This window comes from Tachysurus vachellii, chromosome 26 (genome assembly GCF_030014155.1).
Source record: "Tachysurus vachellii isolate PV-2020 chromosome 26, HZAU_Pvac_v1, whole genome shotgun sequence".
Classification (NCBI taxonomy): domain Eukaryota; kingdom Metazoa; phylum Chordata; class Actinopteri; order Siluriformes; family Bagridae; genus Tachysurus; species Tachysurus vachellii.
In genome coordinates this window covers 14,398,867-14,424,450 of record NC_083485.1, presented here as the reverse complement: position 1 = coordinate 14,424,450, position 25,584 = coordinate 14,398,867, and the positions used below count along the sequence as shown (strand labels likewise).

Here is a 25,584-nt window from a genome sequence, read left to right as displayed (position 1 = left end):
GCACGATAATTTCACTCCATTTTGTCTGTGTGCTTAATTTGAACATTTATAATAATAATACTTAATACTTTAATACTTTAAAAAAGTAATACTTTAAAAATACTTTGAATTTGAAATCAAATTTATAATATATCAATATTATATAGTTCTCTAAAATCTGTGTTATTTGATCTTCATGGCTAGAACGAATCTGTCTGCTCTCCAAAGAGATCGGAGGACGATTGTAAAAAGTCTTCTGTCCAAACTCTGGTTGATTGTAGTCATTTCTAGAAGAACCAAGCGATACAGGAACAAAGTTCACACTGAAATACTTAAGGTTTCAGGTATAAAATGTCTTTGGGTGAAATGCATTTTGCAGAGTGTATGCAGAATGTTCAGGGTTCTTGTTTTTTTTTTTTTTTTGATTGCCATGGAAGGGACCTTATTACAGTCAGCAGGGGGGATCCTGGACCAGGTTCTAAGTGCGGCGCTGAAAAGCACCCAGAGACCACCACAGCTACAACTAATGGAAAGGAGTGAAGAGGTCAGAGGAGAAGAGAGTGTGTAAGTGTATGTTGAGGACAGTTTGGTGGACAGTAAATGGCTTGGCGAAGTTTGAGATGTCATTTCTTCAGGGTTCTTGTCCACTTTTCTGTCATAGCGCCACTATTTCATGACGACCGGGTTGATGGCTAGACATATTTCCTTCTGGTGTAATATTCAGAATTCCTTGGTTGAAACAAACATTCGTACTCAGACATGGAAGCACAGACTTTACAGATTCTGGTTTCAAAACTATTGGCACCCCAATAATTTGTCCATAAAGAAGAGAGAATAACGTCATTAAATCTCCCTAAGAGCTCTAAGAGTCTTGCTTTAAATATTTCCTACGTTCCTTATATACATAATTACATTCTTTATTCCGTTGTTTTTACTTTGGCCCTGGTCTGATTTTTCTCTTGGATTTACATTAGAGGATGATGCTGCATCAATACAGAGAATTTGAGCTTGCATTTATCTACGGTATGTTAGAGCAAAATGCACAACAATGTTATGTTACAAAAAAATGCCATAGATAGTTTCCATAGATAGTCTTTTTATTAAACTGTTACAGACCACCACAGTAAAGAAAATACAACACTATCAAGTAATCTAAGACTTAAAAGAATAAAAGTAATATGTCATTGTATGAAATATAAGCTGAGTCAAGGCGAAGCTTATATGTCATTGTATGACATATAAGCTGAGTCAAGGCGAAGCTTGGGAGCTTCAGCTGGCTTCTTTCTTTCCCTGCAACCTGTGATGCTCTCGTAGCCTAAAAGGAATTAAATATATAAACGAAAAATAATTTTCGCCGGCAATGATTAGTTAACATGCATCGTTACAGATAAAATCTGTACTTAACAAGGATTAAGTGTCTGCACCAACCTGACTGCATTGATCTTGATGAAGCCGGACGCATCTGAAGGATCGTAGTCTCCTTGAACATCCATGCTGAAGAAGAGAGAGGAGAAATTGATTATATGACTGCCTCGAGAGGTGCTCTCAATCAGACACCATTATGTAATGGGTAATGCGGCAAAGTGCTAACACTTGCGCTAACCCTTGCAAACTAGACCTTTTCCACCAATATGGTGGTGCTCCCAAATTTTCCTCAAGGGCTTTTCATATAACAATATATTGCTCCCTAAATTGACCTTCTCTGAAAGAAAAAAATCCTCTGACATAGATTTCTACTTGGAACCTGTAAATGTTCCCCCAGAGACAAACGATGCGCTTAAAAAAAAAAAAAGTTAAAACTAAAATAACTTGAATTCTTCCTCATATTTTCAAATAAACCATTCCTCCATTCTTCAATTAACTTCTGTGAAAAGGTTCCTCTTGGGTTCTTCAGATGGTTACAGACCCTTAACCATCAATATAGTATGTTCTTGTTCGAAATAAGAGTTGGAATCTTGTTCATTAGGAAACTTTGATACCTGATTATATAATAGAATGAAGGACATTTTCTTAAAAGGTTCTTTGGTTCTTAAGGCGCATCAGTCGTGTAGCGTTCCTCTCACCAGTTGTCAGCTCTGTGCATGGATTGGATTCGGTCTAACTTTACCTTGCTTTAGATCAACGCATGTGCCAAATGAATACATACAAATGTTTAGAGTGTAAACTTTTTCCTGTTTTTTTTTTTCCACCCAACAATATCCATCTGATTGATCTGATTTTCTTTTTCCTCTCTATATTGTAATTACTGCAGTTTCTACCTGCTGCTCTGAGCTACACGAAGAAACAAAGTAAGAAGCCTAACACAACAATTAGTGACTTAAGAAAGAGAAATGAAATAAATAAATAAATAAATAAATAAAAAACAGACCAACACACGAGTCTGGGGAAAGATCTGAACTGAATGTAGCAAGGGATGTAAAAAAAAAAAAAAAAAAAATAGACCCCCTTCCTCTACCTAGTGTGTGTGTATGTGTTTATCCTGGTGTGTAACTCTTTGTATGTACAGCTGTCAGTGTAATCACTGGTAAGCCGCATTGTGATATTTCTGCTGGATCAATACGGCGTGTGAGGGACACCACTGTGCTAATGATACTATTTACTGATCCCTGTTGAGTCACTGCAGGGAGACAGAGAGACTGGGACTCTCTCGCGTTCATTCTTTTTCTCTTGTGCACTTGTTTCTTCTTGAAAGTCTCGCTGAAACACAAAGCGACATCCACCGACGTGACCTTTCAACCGAACGCTTCCCTGCTTAACCAGCATGAAACGGGCCACTTCCCCCAGTATGGCCGCGAGGGCCATTAGCGCACAGCTGACGCAAGAGGAGAGGCCTGGGCATATGGGCACTCCGCTTTGGTCAGCTCTGAGCCTGCCCCGAGGGCGTCCAGGGGTCAGAGCACTAAATACACTCACTGTTCTCCCAAGACAAGGCAGAAGGAAAGAGAGACAACACGATGGATGGAAAAAACTGCGGGAGAGAATATGACGTTTGTAAAGCACCTTCTAAAGCTACTGGTACTTTGTAGATTTTGGTGCCTATACAGATGGCTTCAGCTCAATGGATGACATGCTGAGTGACCTGTTCAAGCAAGACATACAACATACACTGAGCTTTATCATGGACACTGGTTCTGGTAACTAATCTAAAATGGTTTCTTTAAGAGTAAAAAGCAGCAAAACTGGAAAAAATTTCACCTTTATCAAGGACCGTAGAGACGAGAAACAGAATGCTGGAAACATTCAAAAATACTGTAAAGCTCAGTAAATGTTTCATACAAATTTTTTTTCACCAAGTGGCCAAATGCCTTCCACTTAAATTGTGGTGATGATTTTGGTGCTGCATCTCACAAACTACAATAAGGGGACTTGACTTGATCTGAGGTGTTCGGTTACTGCAATTTCTTTAGCAACAAGACATTAGCAAGACTTTAACGTGGATCAATTAATGTTAAGTCTAGCATAACACATGATGCAATCACCATTTTCTTACTATCCTTGTAAGCACCTTCCATATCATTTATATCTAACCTGGCAGTTCTGCTCATGTGACAGACAGACAGACAGACAGACAGACAGACAGGATCATAGTGGTTACCTGACAAGCTCTTCGTTGTACAGAGACTTGGGTGATTCCCGGCCCAGGATGTAGACTTGGCCTTTGAACACAGACAGCTGCACTTTGCCCTCTACATTCTCCTGAGACTTGGCAATGCAGTGGCGCACAAACTCACACTCTGGACTGTACCAAAATCCTGGTGAGAAATCAAGCATGAATCAACACAGGAGAAAGAGATGTAGGATTCTGTAGCGGCTTACGGTGTTTCCTTTGTTTGATTTGAATTTATAAACCGTTCAAGTAGCCTTCAAACTTTTATGTACAAATCTTCTAGTATTTATAGATTACTAAATAATTTTTAATGGAGACTCGTAGTGTGTGATTTAGGACACTGCCTCTGACAGTCTGGATCTGCTTGTGTGTTTAATACATCTATAAACAGTTGGGAAGAAAAAGCAATCTCATGCCAAACAATAAATGACTAGAAAATGAATGGTATTGGGAATGTTTTAGGAACACTGCATCAAGTCTATTGAAAAGGATCATAAGACGAGCTACACACACGTCAGCATTTTCTCCCCCACCGATTTTCCCCTGCTATTAGCGTATCCACTGTAGTTGTGATGGTGTGCAGGTGTGAACGGAGCCCCATGTAAAGTCCATCATTCCCTCTCTTCTCTGTGGGACAGCAGGGACCGAGCGCTCCCTCTCCGGCTCCGGCTGCCTCGGTTTCCCCCGAGCGCAGGGCTCTAATGAGTTTAATCTGTTCACACCTTTGTAAGGTGCTCTGTTCCTCTGTGCCTGCTCTCACTCCCATGTGGCTTTAATTGCAGGGAGACTGATCTGTAATCAGCCATTAATGAGTTCAAATCCTATTATGGGAAGGAAAGACGGGCCAGAGAGCAGCCTGCTGCTTGTGACAGAGGGATTAGGACACCTGAGCTAAAGAAAGACGGAGAATAGAAGAGGAGGCTTGGTGTGAGAGCGAAAGGAGGAGAAGAGGTGTGTGTGATCAGTTAGGTGCTCACACCTGGGCTTTATTATTATGTAACATCTGTTATATTGCCTGTACCTTTAAGTGTATTAATATTAAAGTTGAATTTTGAACAAAAGGAGATCAGCGAGATTTACACGAAACAATTGGGCAAGTGTAGTATTGATGCTATTATACAATACATACAGTAAAAATAATACACATTTGTTTTAATGCTTTGTGTGTCAATAATTGTTATTCTATAATTCTGCTCGAAAAAGTATTCAAAAGGCTTCATACCATTATACAAAAGCTCAGAGAACTTGATGCCTAGCCCTTGCTTGATGCGTCTGACCTCTCTGTCCATAGTGAAAGCCTCGATGTCCAGATGAGCATGATAAAGAATGGTGCCTCCAGGGGTCTCATAGATACCTGACAAGGAAGTAAGAATGATATAAGAACAGAAGAGCAGACATTTGCCAAGTGCCATAAATGTAAATGAGGACAATTTAAATAAATAGAGCTGTCAAATTGTCTAGAAGATGCTAGAAGTATCTGAGTCCGGTCTCATGACCAGGTCACATAATTAAGATAATGAAGACTGCTGACCAGCATGCTGTCCATCACCTGTTATAGACAGAGCAACAAGCGGAAATGATAGGGTAACAACCCTCAGCTGCCAAAATCTACTGCCCTGACTCTTCCACCCTGCAATTTACAACATCTTTGTGTGTGTGTGTGTGTGTGTGTGTGTGTGTGTGTGTGTGTGTGAGAGAGAGAGAGAGAGAAGCCAATATTTAACTTGTGCACAAATGAAGCTGTCACTCAGCTGTCTAAAGAGATACATGACGGGAAGATCCAGGGCTAAAGTTTTAACCATGTGAACAGGTTTACACACATACTAAACAGGCACATAATAATCCTAGGAAACAACCTTTTAAACGTATTTTCTGTTTTGAACGTAATCAAAATCCAAACTATTATTTCTCTTTACCGTACAACGTGATCGGTTAGCGTCGTATTCGACAGCTTTACGAGACGTCTTAGGCTATAGGCTATATGCTCGCTGTATTTTTCAGTTGCTTAGCAACAATATTCTAGTCTAGATTTTAGACACTTGAAGAATAATTGTATTTATGTTAAAAACACAAATTTTTGAGGCCCATTATAGCAGAACATTACATATACCTATCATATACATATGATTTGTTCATTTAGGTTCATGTTAAAAAGAAACAGTTCAGTTTATGCTAACTATGATTACAGTAGTTACGCTGAGAGTTCCTGAGACGCATCTCATACGAGGGGCTTGGAGAGATCTGGCTTGCAATGTGAGCAATGACACAACAAAAATATAGGAGCCCATACTGTATGTTGTATTTTTGCACCATAAGACACTCAAGCAAGATTTTTTTCCCTACATTTAAACATGCTCGTGTAGTATTTTGAAACTGCATTACAACACCAGCACATAAGACGCCCGAGTAAGCGACGTTCAAAAGTGTAAATCAGAGCCACATCACACTCGTTCAGAATTTATCTCATCAACTGAGAAAAAAAGCTCACAATCTAGAAAACATCATTGTTTCATGGTAATTTGTCAAAATAAATTATTTTAGTTTGTCTATTTAAATTACAACAGCCGTCTCAATAACTGCATAAAAAACATTTATGCTGCCTCATAATGACATTTGTTAAGATTTCACAAGAGCAGTGAAATCAGGTGTGTATGTTGTCAGAACATACGTTGTGGGAAGTGAGGGATGTGTGATTACTCGTTTTAAAGCTGTTCACGTGTGAGAATGACGATTCACACGTGTAAGTAGAGCTACGGGAATAGAGCGGGGTTTTTTACGATTTAATATTTTTTGGGGAAAAAAACTGAAGGAAAAAAGAGAAGAGATAATACTAAGAAAAGTTCTCATCTGACATCGTCCTGGGCTGTAGGTCATTCTAAATGTATCCCCAGGTTTCTAGCGAGCATTCCTCTATATCACAAAGCTCTTAATTGGGAAGCACGCCTCAGGCTGGCAGAAGGGAAACTGAATGACCATAGATCCTTCTGCCCAAAACAGGACTTAAAAAAACGACTGATCTTTTAAGAACTAAAAGCTGGCAATCTGATACATTAAGGCTCTGTGGATTTAAGTGAAGCTAGAGCCAAAAAGCTAAAGTGCTCCAGTTCCGTAAGGGGGCATCTGATAACTCTCCCTGAATTAAGCTCCCTAAAGGAACGGACCGCTAGTACAGATTATCTAGACAAAAGCCTGCTGATTTGCAAGCATTAATCTTTTAAAGTGTGTGTGTGTGTGTGTGTGTGTGAATAAGACAGAGAAGGAGAAAAATGTCACTTAACCTAAGTAAAATAAAAAGTGTGTGTGTGTGTGTGTGTGTGTGGTTAAACTACCCCTTGCTTGGCTCATGACCCTTTGGGCGTCCCGCCCTGCTAACATAGGTACGCAGAAGCAGCTTAGCATTCTTACTGTTATCTAAGCAGGTACGGTTCTCTCCAAGATGGCAGTGTGGAATTAACGCCAGGTTTTAACACTTCAAAGCCTCCGTCACACAAAAATACACACACAGATTACACTCAATTGCAAATAACCCGAGGCGTGATCAGGTCCAGATAATGGGTAATGACAGGATAAGTAAATTTTTTTTCTTTTTTACGGGTGTTGCTTTCTCTTTTGGGTTTAAACAGCATGTAAAACGATTCAAATTTTTACGTTATTGTTTTATCTATTATTATTTATTAGTCGCTTTAACGTTTTTTTAACATTTTATTTTATTTCTTTATTAATTTTACACCAAATGTAAAAGATATTTATTAATCGTTATTCATAATAAAAAAAAAAATCAGATCCTCATTCCGTTATAAATAATTAATATACAATTACTATATACGAACAAAAGTTATTATTTTTAGAGGTAATCAAGTCTCTAAATATAAGATGCGTGTGATACGATACTGCAGTCGTACGGCACGTAATTTTCCACACAGGGAAATAAAAACTAAATAGAAATACATGACGTTTATGCTGTGCTTTCTTATTTATCTGTAAAAAAAAAATGTATAAATAAAAACACAGTCGATGTTTCTGCAGGTCTTACAGGTATGACATCAGCAGGTGGATATAAATCTGCGACATTCCTGTCTGGTTTTGCCTTTGAAAGGTTTTAGACTTCATCCTGACTGACAATGTGACAGCTGACTGCGAGTCTGCGGCACTGGGAACAACAAACACAAACAGTGCGCTAATGGCCAGAGGAGGGTTGCCAGGTCCACCGCACATCTGTTCGGCATTATTACGTTGACAACCGTCAACCGGGAGTCGTTTCCGTTCCGTTACTCAGAAATGACCCAATGTCTGCCGAAGAATCATGACAAACACACATCTCTCACTTCACTACGTTCGTCCAGATTTTGTTATAAACACAGGCTGTCACTTCCTGTTTCTGCACTTCTAACACCAAACACCTTCATCTTTCTTTAAGACCAAAGCTACAGTCAAATCTAAAATAAAAAAAATCTACCTGCCACACTGTGGTAAAATGGAAAAGATGTGGGTTCACTGGTCAGTGTTACACTCTGATGCTCTCATGTGATGCACAATGACAAAAAAAATAAACAAAAACAAAAAACGTTTTAATCCATTTTTCTGGATGTAAAGAAGCTTAGACCCTTTGAGGTCACATGGGTGTTAGAAATACCTCTGGACTTCATTCCGATGAAGCGGTTCTCCACGATGTCGATTCGGCCGACTCCGTGCTTTCCTCTGTAAGGACACAAAAAAGAAAACACACGCACACATATACAGTACATATATAAAACAGCGTTGAATATAACAATTTTAAAGTTTATAGTATAAAAATATAGCTTGCAGGTTCTTACCCGACTTCATTGAGATAGGTAAAGATCTCCAGCGGCGTCTCTTTGGACGTTCCTTCTTTCAGGTGGCTCACCTTCACTGGGACTCCTGTCTCACACCATTTCACAAAATATGAAGCATAACCGTAGACAAACATAACGGAATCATGCAAAAGTAATGGCCCCTATAGTTTGATTTAAAGATATAAAAATAAGAAAGCAAATAAAAAACAAACAAAAAACAGTCACATATACGCGTGTATTACATTCTAATTCCCATTTGTTCCGGGTTTTTCCTAGCTTTTCTTATTTAGCAGAATTTCCATGACTTTCGAATGTTACAAACGTGGACAAAGACGTGACATTTTTAATCATCCGTGATGCAAATTAATTAAGGTAGAGAGAAATAATCTCACTAGGTGACTGGTAACTGGTAAGGTTTTAAATTAGTTTCAGTTTTTTTTTTCTCATCCAAAAGACCAGCCGATTTAGCAGGGGAAGAAAAAACACCTAAACTCAATACAGAGCTGAAGAGATCTGGAGGAGGGATAGAGTGATTTAGGAGGAGTGGTGGGAAGAGGTGAATAGCAGCACTGAAGAAAGGCACTTATAAATTCAAAAGCTTTACTACTCTTAAGGCTGTGAAATTGTGAGCAGAGCCTTCAGTAATTTAATTACACACTCCAGCTATTGTGTCACCATGTCCTCTTTAGTGAGAAAAAGAGAGAGAGAGAGAGAGAGAGAGAGAGAGAGAGAAAGAGAGAGAGAGAAAGACAGTAACAGGCTTCAGATCTAAACTTCAACAGATTAGCGAACATTTCAGAGATTAGAAATAAAGTTGTTGCTAGTTAGACTTAGCTGTGGCTTTCCTTGACGAAAGAACATCTCTTTTCCAGAGATGTTCATCATCGTATTAACTAGAATTGGTGTAAATGTCTCATTGGTGCAAGGATATTATTCATAATAACACTCTCTGGTGTTTATAACAGTTTATAATCGCACCCTCAAGTGTCACCCACATGAGGATGAGGTTCACTTCTGAGACCGGTTCCTCTCAAGGTTTCTTCCTCTTCTATCTAAGGGAGTTTTTCCTTCGCTTCAGTCACATCAGACTTGTTCATTGGGAATAAACACAAGCACATTTAAATATAAGTCTAATATTAATCTTAAACAGAGACGAATTTACTTAAACTCGGCAAGTCGACGTCCTTTGAGTTTTGAGATGACTAAAGTCACCGTTATAATCAGTTAGACGAATGACCTTGTTATGTAGGGAACAAAACAATCTTTAAATGAAAAAATTTATTTTATTCATTAACTCATTCTTTCTAGAATAAATCTTGAACAAAGCTGAAGACGTGTTAATTATAAAGATTGTTAATGGATTTCTAACCCTTTCCTTAATGTATTTGAATACGTTTCTATTGTCAAGTTGAGTGAAGAATCCAACTTTTACCAGAGCATTTATTTGGATTAGTAATTGCACTTTTGCGTGAGTAACGAGTTTGGATGCCTTCGCCATCTCTTTACATAAAAGCCTTCCGTGGTAAAAAAGAAACAAAAAGACAAATAGGACACAGTTGAACATTCTGGCACAGACGAACACTATGTAAGAGCCACCATGCCTGGTCCAGCTCTCGCTCTTTTCACTCCACATGCTTTGGAGCCCCATAAATAAATCACTGTCAATAGGCTACTTATTCATAGCATGAAATGAGCAACTCGGAGGCCAAAGGTGGAAAAGATGCAATAGACCAAGGCTTAGGGTGGAGAGCTGGAGCGACTGGAAGAAAGACAAGAGAGGGCTTGAGGACTCTTTTGAACAGCGAGAAGAAGTAAAAAAAAAAAAGTGCTGATCGTTTTCTAACCTTAACCGCCTACTCCCCCTTTTCTATGCATCTGGGAGCCTCATTAGCATTTAGCATGCTTGCAGTTGCCAATCACGGCCAAATGGAGCGGTTCAGGTCGCCCTTTCTCGGCTGTGGGTGTAAAAGCCCTGTTAGAATGACACGTAAAAAAGGGACTTGACAAAATATTTTCAGACATGTTCCTTTGTCAGACGCCCCATTCCCATATCCTGGGAGCGCCCCGAAGGGTGCAAGGGCGCCCCGAAAGAGCAGGCCTCGTCTGAGGAACAATGCCGAGGATCACTGCAAATAGTTAATAATTAGATTAAAAGTTCAAATAAATTAAAGCACGGCGAGAACGCGGGAGTCTCTCGGATGCCCCCCTACCCAGTGCCTATCAACATGCAGGTCCTTTTCTCTGCCTCAGCCTTTCCTCAGTGTAGTACAAAGAAACAGCAGACACAGTTGTAGGAAAAATTAAAGCTTTACATTCTTCCTCTCTTTTTCCCTTCCTCGGACCATGTCTCTCTCTCTCTCTCTTTAACCACAGAGTGAGCGCAAGATGTGGAAAAGTAAAAGGGAGGGGCTGGGCTTGTAAAATGACAAGAGGAAAAAGGTTTAGTAGTTAAAAATTCTTTTTAATCGATGAGAAAGCAAGCGCTGAGAAAGTAAGCGAGAAGAAAAGAAAGACGAGAATAATAAAAAAGGAGAAGTTTTTTTTTTTTTTACAGGACCAGAGAGGAGGGGGGGTGGATCTTTTGTGCGTTGTCAGTAAACCAGCTTTTCTCATGGATACTAAATGGAGGTGACTAAAATCTATGAATACTGATCAGAAAAGGATCATAGACTAGTTTAAACAACACAATGACATCAATGTCTGATCTAATCAGTTCACTGGAAACTCAAGGGAAGCTTGGGGGGAAAAGAAAATGCAGTTCCTTGAGTTCCTCCATGCGTTAGGTTTAACTTCTTAAGGTTTGGGAAAAGTAGTGCTTTATTTTTCTTATAGGACGGAGAAATGATGACGTGACGACAATATCGTTACGGATCATAAAGAGTTAATGTGTTAATTCCGTTGTAATAGAGTACAATCAAATCTATGTGCGTAATTAATAATTAATACTTTAACACACAACGGGTCATGTTATTGATATAGAAAAGAATATAACAGCAATTATAATGATTATTTTATTTATATAACAGCCAATGATTGTTTTTTTTTCAAGTCACGAATTTTAACAGTATATCGTCACGTATCATATTAATGTCGTAAAATGTCCATAAAATGAGTTCGATCCTGTTCTCGATTAAGTTATAGCAGCTATAAACACTCGCTCCCTCACACAGTTCATGATGTTTGTAATCCTTGATATGTAAAATGCGCTGCATTGAAAGAACAACCCGTACAGTAGCGAACACTCGTTGCCGAGTAGTTACCGTGGTAATAGCTCCGATTTCGCAGAGAATAGATTTTAAGATTTTACTCTTTGTCTATAAGTCTCTCCATAATACCGCTCCTCTCTATTTATCTGAACTCCTTCATCCCTATTTTCCAATTAGAAGCCTTCGCTCATCTGACCAGGCCATGTTGGTGGTTCCTCGTGTACGGCTCAAGCGTAGAGGTGAGCGAGCTTTTTCTGTGGCCGGTCCTAGACTATGGAACTCCCTGCCACTAGAGATTAGGACGGCACCCACCATATCTAGTTTTAAGTCCATGCTAAAGACCCACTTATTTTCTCTAGCCTTTTCATGATTTGCCCAGGGGTTTATGTCTGTTCACATCCGGTTTATGGTTTTATTTATCTCACCTTCTTTTACACTGGTTATTTTATTGTATATTTATTGATTTTTATATATATTTACATATATACATATATTTTTTTTAAGAATTCTTATTTTAGTTTCTTGAACTACTTTGTGCATGTGTGTATTCTTAAGCGTATGTGTGTGTATGTCAAACGCACTGTGAAGCACTTTGGTCAGCCATGTGGCTGTTTGTAAATGTGCTATACAAATAAAGTTGAACTTGAACTTGAACTTGAACTTGAATAGTTACGACGGTGCAATTCTTTTTCAATACCCTTTGTACATCATTATTACTACTATTATTTGTCTTAAGCCATCGACACAGGGACTTTCGATCAAACCGAACAAATTCCTCTCTCCTGTTCCACGACTCGTTTTGCAGTTCTGGAACATTCCACAGCCAATGACTGGCATTAATGCTCATGTTTTTATACTTGTGTCATTTAGAAGTGTGTCAGTGCGGCTAGACTGAGGCTAGTAGGACAGAAGATTGGTCAATATCACAACGCAGCAGGAGATCTGACTCCCATCACCGGGCTGACGGATGGGGGCAACACAAACACACACACGTACACACCTTTGTTAAACTCTATCTCCAGCACGTCTGGTGTATTCGGTGACTCTTGAGGGTTCTTGGTCATCAGATAGAGGTCAGAAGGAGCATGATTCTGTGGGAAAAAAACAAACAAACATTAAATCTGGTGTTATTACGATCAAAATGAGACCTAAACTGACTTCTCATACACACTGTCCATGATGGAGGAAGAGAAAAATTCAGGATGCGCTTGTGCCATTTTGTGCATTAAAAGTTTTGGCACCCTTATAAAGCAAGAAACGGTTCCAAACAGGTCTCTGAAAAAACGTCGAAGGAACGAGAGCGAACCTGAATTTTCCGCTCCGAATCTCTGCCTCGTCTACATTCGCATGGGGTGAGGGTGGGTGGAGGGTGTTGGGGAGCTGGGGTTGCTGAAAGTAAACGAACTGACGCGTCAGACAGAGACACCCCCTGCCAATTACCTGACATTACGGCGAGATGGCAGACGACGCATCCCGAGCAGAGGCAAATTGCAGGGGAGGTATGCAAAATAACCACCGGGCGCATTTAAATGGAAACCTTTACCAGACAAACATGACGATAACTAATCTACGTCCAAATGAGTGCCTTCGCTTTCCTTTTAACTAAACAGCATACCCGACTGCCCCGGCGTCGCCTCTTTTCTTTTCCGCTTCGCCGCTTTCTGTCACGAGATAAGAAGATAAAAGTGGGAATAAACATGTCTCTTCTAAAAGCTCCAAATCGAGGTTTTCAAGCAGAGTGACTTTTGCTAGAGTGAACTAGATGTAATGACATTTCCTTTGAAATACTGAATATGCTGCTGCACAAAAGAAAAGTCATCAAATAATAAACAGTATTGCTTTGCATACGTGTTGAAATATCAATTAATAGTGTGTTTTTCCCCCCAGTGAAACGTTAGATTACACGTAATGTATAATATAATTAAGGAGTGAATAATAATAATAATAATAATAATAATAAAAAATCGAGTGCAAAAGCAGAAAACAGAATTATGACTTGAAATTAAATTAAATTAAATTATGATTCAAACTAAATGAAATGTTTCTATGGAAGTAATTAACCATGTAATATGACAATGCTTACAATTTCAATATTAAAAAAAATGAACATTTTTCCTCTCACACAGCTTGTCATGTTGATGAGAAATTAAAAGTATATACCCTTTTGTCCTGAAAATGTTCTCGTGTTAAGTTAAAGCTTTATGTCTATCTCTGAATTTGGAGACTCCTTCCAAAAATTGCCAATAAAACATGTCCTCTATTATAAAATCTATCCCACATTTTTTTACATATAAAATAAGAGACTTAATAGAAACCTGTGATTTGATTTCATTACATTAAGCGTTTTTAGATGAATATCATTCATCTTGTGAACTGAAAGTCTGTGTCGAATCAATCAAATAGACACAAAAGTCGAAGGTCTGTAATAAAGGCTTCGTATTAAAAAGAAAAAAAAGAAAACCTTACAGGATACAAACGGGAGTCAAAATGCTCCCCAAGCTAAAATCTTTTACTACCTACAGGGCCGAACGATACCCAGCAGTACTGTGACGAGCATCCACATGGACAGAGCTCGACAACGTGACATCGCAAGGTTCATGGAGGTAGAAAAGCAAAGGCGAAAAGCAGAGTCGCAGCTAGAGTGTGAGCAGATCAATGAATTTCAATTCCAGCCCCCTGCAGGTGGAGCCGGCCCTGCTGCACGGCCCTGACAGAGAGACAAACTGTCGGCAGAAAGGAAAGCTAGAGGGAGAGAAAAAAGGGGGGACATTGGTGGCAAATGGTCCGTGAACTGGCCCATCATGTCTCCGCTTAGGCGGCTCACTATGAGGGTCTTTATCCGGCTCTGCCCATATTGTTGTCCTCCGAGGCGAGTGAATGCGTGGCCCCTGAAAGAGGACCACGGCATGAACTTAGAGCAAGTAAATTTCTCGCTTTCCACATGTTAGCTGCCTCATTGCCTTTCAATCAAAGACCTGGAGCTGAAAGTGAGAGACAGAGAGAAAGGTACAGGGCAGAAGGGGGGAAAATGAGGAAAGAAGGAATAAAGATAAAGCATTGAAACCTGGGCACTGGAATGGAAGTGACGTTTAAATCACATGTCTTTTGACTCTCTCCCTCTCTCTCCCTCTTTCTTTTGACTCTCTCTCTCTCTCTCTCTCATACATATATATATATATATATATATATATGTATGTATGTATTTTAACCATATATATATATATCCCCAGATATATATATATATATATATCATATATATATATATATATATATATATATATATATATATATATGTATTTTCCCCAGAAACGTTTACAGAATGCAGAAAGCCATAAATAACTAATAACTAGACTGTGAAATATATGAAGTTTAACTTTGTTTTTCTGCTTAATCAATTTTAGTATCGGAGAAAAACATGCATGAGGTTCATGCTTCATCTAAAGGAATAAAACACTGGCAGCATGTTGTTATAGGACAGTAATTATTAACGCTGATGTAATCAATCAGATCAAACTATTTTCCAATAACAACATGTTTATACTTAAAGGTGTTGAACAGCCAAAAAACTAAATCCTATAAATGTATAACTGATGATATGACAAATCTTTTCGTTTTCTGGGTATCTAACATCTAACAAGGAAGGAGTCTCCAGTGTCAGTGTTTCATCGATTAGGTTAGTAACTGTAGATAACTCTTTCTTGGTAACATGATACACTGCATTTTTAAGAGAAAAGTTGAGAACTTTGTGCCTTTGTGCCTTTAAGACGTCTGGACATTATGTAATTCATCATTGAACACTGCTGTAACAATTTTTTAAGTCTTACTCAGTTTTTTCCTCAAATCTCCAAAAACAAATGACCACCCAACGCTATGTATCTTTCCCCCTCTGGGCGAAGTATTAATGAGCTGGTGAGTGGCTCAGAGACACGTTTCATTTCATTTCCTTTTCTGCTCAGAGTCACACCAAAGGTCTCATTGTATTTACCAAACAACAACGTGTCTCTTTCATATCTGTCCTCTGGGTCACTCTCAGTTAGGCCGACACTCTTCGTGAGTGACAGAGATGCTATTTTAATGAGCGCTAACATGGCTGGAGGACACATCCGAGGTCAAATCGGGAGGGGAGAGAGAGAGAGAGAGAGGGAGAGAGAAGGAGGGAGAGAGAGAAGGAGGGAGAGTGAGATGGAGAGAGAGAGAGAAAGAGAGAAGGAAGGAGAGGGGGAGAGAGCGAGAGAGAAGGAGGGAGAGTGAGAAGGAGAGAGAGAGAGAAAGAGAGAAGGAGGGAGAGAGAGAGAGAAGGAGGGGGAGAGAGAGAGCATGTGAGAGGAGAGAGAGAGAGAGAAGAAGTGAGAGATAGAGAAAGAGAGATTGAGAGAGAAGGAGCGAGAGAGAGAGAGGGAGAGAGAGGAGGGAGAGATAGAGAGAGAGAGAGAAGGGAGAGATAGAGAGATAGAGAGAAAGAGATAGAGAGAGAGAAGGAGGGAAAGTGAGATGGAGAGAGAGAGAGAAAGAGAGAAGGAAGGAGAGGGAGAGAGAGAAAGAGAAGGAGGGATAGTGAGAAGGAGAGAGAGAGAAAGAGAGAAGGAGGAAGAGAGAGAGAGAAGGAGGGGGACAGAGAGAGAGAGCATGTGAGAGGAGAGAGAGAGAAGAAGAAGGGAGTGAGAGATAGAGAAAGAGAGATAGAGAGAGAAGGAGCGAGAGAGAGAGAGAGGGAGAGAGAGAGGAGGGAGAGATAGAGATAGAGAGAGAGAGAGAAGGGAGAGAGAGAGAGAGATAGAGAGAGAGATAGAGAGAGAGAGAGAGAGAGTCTGTATTGTCGTATATAGTGATGCTTTTTAAAAATGGGGTTGAGTGTTATTAGAAAATTCTGGCTACGTAAACATTTGTTGTTCAACTGATACAAACAGAGACTAATACCAGTTATAAGCCAGATTTCAGCTTGTACATGTACTAAAAAAGGGATCAATAATTCATGGAATAAATGATTTAAAGTGGCATTAAATTCTGAGAGCGAATCATTTATGGGAACTTTCAAATTCATTTACTGTCATTTATATATACTGTATATATATATATATATATATATACAGTATATATATATATATATATATATATATATATATATATATATATATATATATATATATATATATATATGCGCTTTTTTCTGTTTTAAAAAATCAATATTTAAAAAAGTCCATAAGCAAAATTTATGTTCCAACTTCAACCTTTTTTAAATATTTTTTTTATTATTATGATTTTCCACCTACTTACTATAATAAAGGCAGAACAGCTGCAAATAATAATAATAACAAAATGAATAACTAAGCAGCACAATTGTGTTCATCTCGTATCGAAAAGGGAAATATGACAAAGCCACAATGCTAGTTTGATTGGATCGAGCTCATTCCTGCACAGTCTACAGGAATTAATAATCCGTATCCCATCACACAGACAGCACATGATCTCTCGCCATCCCTCCATCAGCCTTGATCTATCTCTCTCTCTCTCTCTCTCTCTCTCACTCTGTCACTCTTCCTGACATGTATGTGTGACAGAGGCCTTTGTACTTTACTGTTAACGGTGACATCTTGGTGTCACGGTGTCACCCTGAAATGTTTCCCCTCCCACGTCGAAGCCCAAGGCAGACAATGGTGGCCCCGAGAGTGCCGGGCAGCCAGGGGGCCCAGCTGGGCCGTGCATTCCCATGAAATCAGAAATTAGCCAGGGCCGCTGTGAGGACAGGTCACTGTCTGTCTGTCTGTCTGTCTGTCTGACTGTCTGTCTCTTTGTCTGTCTGTCTGTCTCTTTGTCTGTCTGTCCCAGCCTCATCATGAGTGCAAAGAAAACAAAAAAGAATAAAAAAGGTATGATGCAAGGGTTCAAAGGTCATGTGACTGGGTAGGGTGTACGGTTTTTTAATTCTCAAATCCGATCGGTCAGAAGTTGTTGATTCATCTCCTATAAGAGCGGCTCCTACGGAAGCTCAGGCGCAAATTACACGTTAAATACGAATAGTAACGAATCATCCACAGGGACTTGAATCACAGGGACACTGGATGGGAGATGCGACACAATTAGAATCTAATCGTACGGTCATTTATATGGTGGTGTTAACAGTTATGGAAGGAGTCGCCGGTGTCAGTGTAATTTTAATAAGTAAGAGTAATTATTTAATAAGTAATTAGTCTTCAGGATGGAGGATTTTGAACTTCTTGTTCCACAACGTTAATTATAACTATCATTTCTTCATAAATCCAAAATGTTGCCAATTTGCTGATAAATAAGAGATGTTCTGCTATAGAAAACGAAGCAGCTTCGGGTTGGGATGGGTTCCAATCCTGCCCTTCGTTATTGTATTTTATCGTTAATTATTACCTATTAGTGATTTGATTAGGGATTTGAGTGGTATCTCGATCCTCAGGGACACCGAGCGATTATATAAATCAGAGAAAACATATTTTACAATCAATCGTGAAAAGTTTTTTTTTATTGATTTTTTTTTTACCTTGGGGTTCTCCAGTATTCCAGACTCGTAGCTGTGGGAAAAAAAACACATCTGCTGTTACTAAGATCAATAATATAGGGTGATATGATATGATCCTGATGATATGATAGGATACGAATATTTCGATATATTAAATATAATGTCATGATAACTTGAGTGCTTCAGGGTAACAAACATTTGCCTGTGTTCACACTGCTGCTAAAAATATATCCTCATGATACTAATTCGGATTTTGGACCACGTTCTTATTGGGTAGTGAAATCTGATACCATCCGATCTTAGATTATCTGATCTACCTGGGTGCAGGGTGACTTCAGGGCTCCTCATAACAAATGTAATCTGTTTCAAGACCTTTGCTTTTGCAGATATGTTTGTAAGTGCAAATTTACAGATGATAAATTCATATAAAATTATTTTAAATATCCAGAGAGAATTGTCTACATTGTGTATATAAAATAAACGTTTAACTGCCACGATAGACAACGTGTCCTGTTCAGGCATATTATAAAAAATGTGAAAAAAAATCAATGAAATGTGAAGATAAATGTGAAGGATTACGGATGTTTTGAGCTGAAAGATCTCACCTGATGTGCATGAGGTTCGCGTCCACGCTCCAGGGAGCTTTTGGAGTGACTGGGACAGGAATACCATGATTCTAAAAAGGAGATTGTGTTAAAGAGCAAAACTAAAATGTCAAAAGATTTAACAGAGGCAAGTGGAGTGTATCTGAGGCTTGTATCGAATAGTTTACAATCGTCATCATAATCATCATCATCATCATCCCTAATCAACATTTATCACTACAGATTTTTAATACCTCTGCATACTCCATGAGATCCGTTCGGCCCCGGAAACGGTTGTAAAATTCCGGGATCCTCCAAGGCGAGATGATCTAAGGTAGGACACAGAAAACTCTAAATTTAAACAGGAAAGCGAGTCGAGAAGATACAGAGATTACACACAGGCAGGAAGAATCCAGTTCTCACCTTCACTTCAGGGTACAGAGCGTAGCAGGTCAGCTCAAACCGAACCTGATCATTGCCCTGAAAAAACAATAACATTGACATTATAATTAATTTTATATGTATATATGATTTAAATGATGTAAATAAAAACACATTTTAATGGTGAATAGGAATAATGACATTAATAATAATAATAATTATAATAAGCCTAATAAGAAGAAGAGGAAGAAGAAGAAAAAGAAGAAGAAGAAGAAGAAGAAGAAGAAGAAGAAGAATTAATAAGCATGTATAATCACTAAATATAGTGAGGTACAAGAACACAGAAGGATCAGAATATTTGTCTCCATCTAGCGGCAAAAACATGAACTGAAAGTCTAATCAAATTCCTTGACTTTTTTAAAGGCATTTTACAGCATAATGAATTTTAATTTCTAAAATATCAAAAACAGATAAATTATCAGATTAAAATACAAACTGTAAATATAAAACAGTAAATATATATCTCCTATCATATTAACTATATATTGAATTTCTAAAACAATTTATTATAATTCACCAAATAAAATGTAAAGTTTTTACATCATTTGAACATTTCTCAGGAAAATGTAAAAAAATAAAATAAAATAAAATAAAATAAAATAAAAACATAAAAAGATGTGCAAGTCCAAAATAAACTCACACACATTTATCTAATATTCATTCATTCATTCATCTTCTACCACTTATCCGAACTACCTCGGGTCACGGGGAGCCTGTGCCTATCTCAGGCATCATCGGGCATCAAGGCAGGATTCACCCTGGACGGAGTGCCAACCCATTTTATCTAATATTATTTTAATTATTTTATCATTGTACGTCTTTCAGGTTTCACAATTTACCTTTTTTTTGCCTTTGTTGTGGTCTCACAACCGTAAAATGTTAATCTTAAGTTTATTTTACCGAATACTGATCAAACTGTCAGTGAGTTTAATAAACTGGGTTTATTTAACTCCACCCAGCATGTGGGGCCAATTCTGACTGCTGCACCAAAGTTTGTTTTATGCACAGAATAAAAATCGGACGCTAACGAGCAGCTCAGATCTGATCTGAAGTATGAAGTGTTCAGTTGGACTCCAGCTTGTGTGCACTAACCTTCCCAGTGGCCCCATGGGAGACGTATTGTGCCCCCTCCTGGCGGGCAATCTGGACCTGACCCCGAGCGATGCAGGGCCGAGCAATGGAGGTCCCCAGCAGGTACCGGTCCTCATAGATGGCGTTGGCCTGCAGTGAGGTCCAGATGAACTCTTCTACAAACTCAGCACGTAGGTCCTCAATGAACACCTGTCACACACACACGCACGCACACACAGACACACACAGACACACACAGACACACACACACACATGCACACAGACAGACACACACAGACACACACAGACACACACAGACAGATGACTTTGAAATCATTACTTACTATACTATAACAATGTTATTATGAATAAAAATAAAAATAGTTTATGAGGACTACAACTGAAAACATACAAGTTTTGAATTTTACCACAAATTGTACCATAACATATTTATTTTTACGTAATACAACACAGCTTTTTTCACACTTTTATTCAACTGAAAGAGATGACATGCTGATTTCCAAATAAACCACTGGGTGAATATTCATTCATACTTTATTTAATTCACTGGTTTATCCGTTACCTTTTTCGCCCCGAGATTCGTTGCTTTCTTTCTGGCTGCGTCAAAGTCTTCCTCCTGCCCAATATTAGCCTACAAACACACACAAAAAAAATCCCTGACTGCATGAGGGCTCATTAACGTACATTTCTTTCTTTTACAAAATGATCAATGTGCTGAAATTCCTCTATATTGAAATCAATTTTCATAAAACAATTTTCATATTCGACCAAATTTCCCTGTAAGCACAAAGTTAAAGATGGAGTTTGTAATATTTTAAAGTGTCTCTACATGTACAATAATTCTATCATTTCATAGAAACTTTTCAAAAACTGTAATTCACAACATTGCCATAAAATGTGCCAAGCTTGCTTCTTCGTTTCAAGCGATTATTTTTCATTTTTTTCTGGGCCAGAAATGAGCTCCACCCCTTATTGAAAATTAAATGCTCCTGGTCTTATACGCCAACACACAACTAGTACTTAAAGCAGAGCTCCATAATATGAAGGTTGCAGAAATTCTGCATTTTACATACTGCTCCTTAAAATGTTTTTTTTTGTTGTTTTTTTTTTTTTTATAATTTTGTAGCTAATCACCAAACAGAACGTTTACTGTAGTTTAAAAGCTAAGTAAGTACCTTAGTGTACCTTAAAGTACCTTACTGGTCCGAGTCAAATGTAAATTGTTTGGCTTGAAGTTTTACACTTTTAGAAAAGAGTTTGGTCCGTGTCTGAGTCATTATGGGATGTTAAGGTGATGATGACTTTAATAAACACCTCATCCACAGCATACTTTATTCCAGAATCTAGTGTTTTTATTGCCAACAAACAGACAGTTTTTATCGCCAACTAACAGACAGTATCTCCCAGAAAATAATACACGATTCTGTTTCTTTTAAGCATCGCCCCTTGTCCTCTGACGCCACCTACTGACTCTAAATACACAGATCTCAGATTGTTATCTAATAAAATAGATTTAATATAATAAAATAATAATCGAGATTTCCAATAAATATTTAAAGAGCCACTGCGATGATACCATCACCTTACACCACAGGTTTTCCGCGCCTGGTTCTTGGGTTGCTTTAATTAAGAAAAATTTGTTTTTTTCCCCTCTTGTCTAACACACTGACACTGATTAAAATAAAAGCTTTTAATTGGTTTATAGAAGGATAAGTGCTTACTGGCAAGGTGTGTGAACGCTGTGTGCTTTTTTCTCACCAAACAATTCACAGATGAATTACAATGTTCCCATGACACATTGAGTCGTTGGCTCAAAAATATTAATAACTCTGCCAACGATATTACATCTAACAAATATTTTCTTTCCTATGAAAAGAAGGTTATGTTTGGGTTGCACCAAAAGCGAGAACCAGAGTGAATGAATGGAGTCAATGAGTCAATGAATCAATGGGTCAATGAATCAATGAATCAATGAATCAATGAATCAAGGAATGATTATTTATTTGCATTTCATGTGCAAACACATGTCAGGACAAGTGTGTGTTGAACATTCCCAACACTCCCATTACAGGAAATAAAGTATTTTTTTACAGCAAGGCAGAAAGTTGTGTAAAGCAGTTTTGCAAGTTCAACTGGACTCAAAAAAAAAAAATATATATATATACACACGATATATATATAAAATAACTTAACAAGGCCTAGAGTTGTGAGCGGTATGCGGAACTGAAAAGAAAAAAAGTAAACTTACTCTATGGTTAAACTACAGTTAAGCATCATACTATTGTTCTGTCACATTCAGATATGAACACAGTATTGTGTAGCTTTTGTCGCTGTGGGCTTTAAGGGATCAGGATTCTTCACACTTCACAGCTTTCTTTATGAGCTGCTCTGGCAAATCAACACAGTCAGCGGATTTCTGCTACTCTGCCATGTATGTTGTTTTTTTATTTTTATTTTATGAGCTCTACAGCTCTAGATCCAAAACACTGTTGAAACCACAGCAGCAGCGAAAGCCCTATATTGCAGATTATCATCAGATAATAAGGGTGAGGTCACGTGGGAAAAGTGCTTCATTAGCAAATCTTGCATGTCCTGGGATGACACTTGAGCCTAACCACTTTGTCAACTAATGACTTGCAGTGCAGCGCAGTGGTTTTAAACATTCTGCACTAATGACCAACAGGTTGTGGGTTCAAATCCCATCACTGCTTCTTATTTGCTTATAACAAATAAATGTTAGCAGTACTTACACTGTAACATTTAATTTTTCTTTAAATTACACACACAAAACCAAGTTTTAAGACAACATTTAAAACACACACATACACACACACGTTGCTGTAAGAGCAGGCTTGATTTCTCAAAGGTCGTTCTGTAAGCAATTAACTTTTAAGGAATGCTTATTAAACCAATTCCACACCAAAGCAATATTTTCTGTGATCTTTCATGGAGTGTGTGCCATCACATGAAAGGAAATGAAAAGGGGTGAGTTTCCATGGTGATATCTTACCAGGTAGGCGATGACATCATAACCTTGCTCCTTGAGCCACACCAGGATGCAGGACGTGTCGAGTCCGCCGCTGTACGCCAGGACCACTGTACCTTTGGACATTTTTTCTACCTTTGGTACCTTTCATAAGTCAGAGAAAACAGAATTAAAGTTTAAACAACCAGGCAATCATGATTACAGATTCACAATGATGTTTTTAACACGTGAAAATAAAGTAAATCTGGAATTTTAATAACAAAAACTCATATTAGTTTTAAAACACTGACTTGATAAGGATAAAATTAATTTCACTAATTTAGAAATACTACAAAAGACTGTCTTTGTAAAGGAAATGGTGATTGTCACTTGTGTTTTCAGAGCTCAAGACACCGTTTTTAAAGATTAATGTTTAAACCTTGTGTATTAGACCTACTGTAGATTAGTAAGTAAAAATATACTTTAACCCAGGTAAGTAACTAAAATTGGGAACAGGAAACATTTATATTTTACGAAATTCTGGTGTGATTTACAGCTGTTCACATTTTTTTCTTCCTCTTATGTATGTGTTTTGAAGCCAATGTGCATTTTAGATTATGCATCGTTCATTATTTTGTAAAGCAATGGTTCTGTGCAGAAATCCAGAATTCTGGTGATCAAGATTGAAGAAAATAACTTATGACTTCCTTCTGAAACACTGAAAAACGCTGTTTTACATCCTGAGAATCTGCATTTGTGGATCACGACCCATTAAATATATTTTAGGGTGTAAAATAACATTTTAAGCAATATTTTAAATGATAAAGTCCAGTCCACTGGACGATGCCGAAACAAATAAGCGGCGTTTCTTGGTGTAAAGTTTGTCCAAGTTTGTGGATATATACTTTCAACACGATCAGCTTGTAAAATAAACATTCATTCATTCATTCATTCATTCATCTTCTACCGCTTATCCGAAACTACCTCAGGTCACGGGGAGCCTGTGCCTATCTCAGGCGTCATCGGGCATCAAGGCAGGATACACCCTGGACGGAGTGCCAACCCATCGCAGGGCACACACACACACTCTCATTCACTCACGCAATCACACACTAGGGACAAATTTCCAGAGATGCCAATCAACCTACCATGCATGTCTTTGGACCGGCGGAGGAAACCGGAGTACTCGGAGGAAACCCCCGAGGCACGGGGAGAACATGCAAACTCCACACACACAAGGTGGAGGTGGGAATCGAACCCCGACCCTGGAGGTGTGAGGCGAACGTGCTAACCACTAAGCCACCGTAAAATAAACATGATACATAAATATAATTAAGGAAAAATTAACCCTGTTTAGTATTGAATCGTGTTGGTTACGTAATGGTAATTCTATCCGTAATGCGTAATGGTAATTCTATGCGTAATGCGTAATGGTAATTCTATGCGTAATGCAATTCTATGCGTAAAGCGTCATGCGTTATGCAATTCTACCTTCTGCACTATATTTTCGGAACATTTCTAACAGACCTGCTAAATAATGACATATGTTCTAACAGTGGATAACTTATGAAAAAATATGACTCACCCAAAGCGAAGATAAACAAACAGGTAAAGAAACTCAGACAAAAGCTTCCTAGACCAAACAGCAGGCGCGCGTGGACTTTATATACAAGCCCGTGTTTCGTCAGCGCGTCTTCATGCAGCGAGCCAATCAGACACCAGAGGAGTATCAGGGGGCGTGGCAACGCCCACATCCCTCAGTACGTGGCCTGATGTAACGTTTTATCGAGCTTACACGTGCTGGGATTGTTTTGTCAGATACTAACATTAACAACACTACAATAATAGTATATAAACACTTTATTACGGTTATATACAGTATTATTTCTCTCTTCCTTTTAATAGAAAGTCTATTTAAGATCTGTTACTTTACACTTTTATAAACATCATCCTTGGAGATGAGATGAATTTTATCAACAGTTAATTAGAGATATTCTGATTAAAACTGGTATTTGTCCAAAATCATTAATAAGTAATTTTATACACACAAAAACGTGTTTCGGTCCATTATTGAGAAGTTGTGTCACTTCTCTGTGAAGAGAACTGGGGTTCAATTCTAACTCAGCATGCTTGCTGTTTTTTTTATTTTATTTTATTATTCTCTTAATAATAAACGTGCAAAACACACTTATTATTAACACCTACCACGTAACGGATAAGACTTAAATAGTTAACCCGGTTAAAAATGTATCCGTGCATAACCAGCTTGTATTTAGGAGGTGACACGAGACAGGACAAGAACTGTGAACCATAACCTCCAGGTCCAATATTATGAATGGTGATATAATCGTAATTTATAAACATATGGATACACGATTTCTTCATTTTGAGATCAATTCTACTGGGAGT

The 25,584-nt window shown here is 38.3% G+C and overlaps 1 protein-coding gene across 1 annotated transcript; it reads right to left on the bottom strand.

The window, feature by feature from the left end:
- Positions 1-1,058: 1,058 nt before the first annotated feature.
- On the bottom strand, positions 1,059-24,859 carry ass1 (argininosuccinate synthase 1). Its single transcript, XM_060862818.1, has 15 exons — positions 24,761-24,859; positions 23,221-23,340; positions 20,773-20,841; positions 20,211-20,399; positions 19,101-19,157; positions 18,932-19,006; positions 18,699-18,769; positions 18,115-18,145; positions 12,607-12,697; positions 8,401-8,485; positions 8,220-8,284; positions 4,809-4,940; positions 3,575-3,731; positions 1,408-1,473; positions 1,059-1,294 (listed from the first exon to the last, which is right to left on the bottom strand). Exons 2-15 carry the CDS (start codon positions 23,320-23,322, stop codon positions 1,249-1,251), a joined length of 1,236 nt encoding a protein of 411 aa, XP_060718801.1. The 5' UTR covers positions 23,323-23,340; positions 24,761-24,859; the 3' UTR covers positions 1,059-1,248.
- Positions 24,860-25,584: the final 725 nt, after the last annotated feature.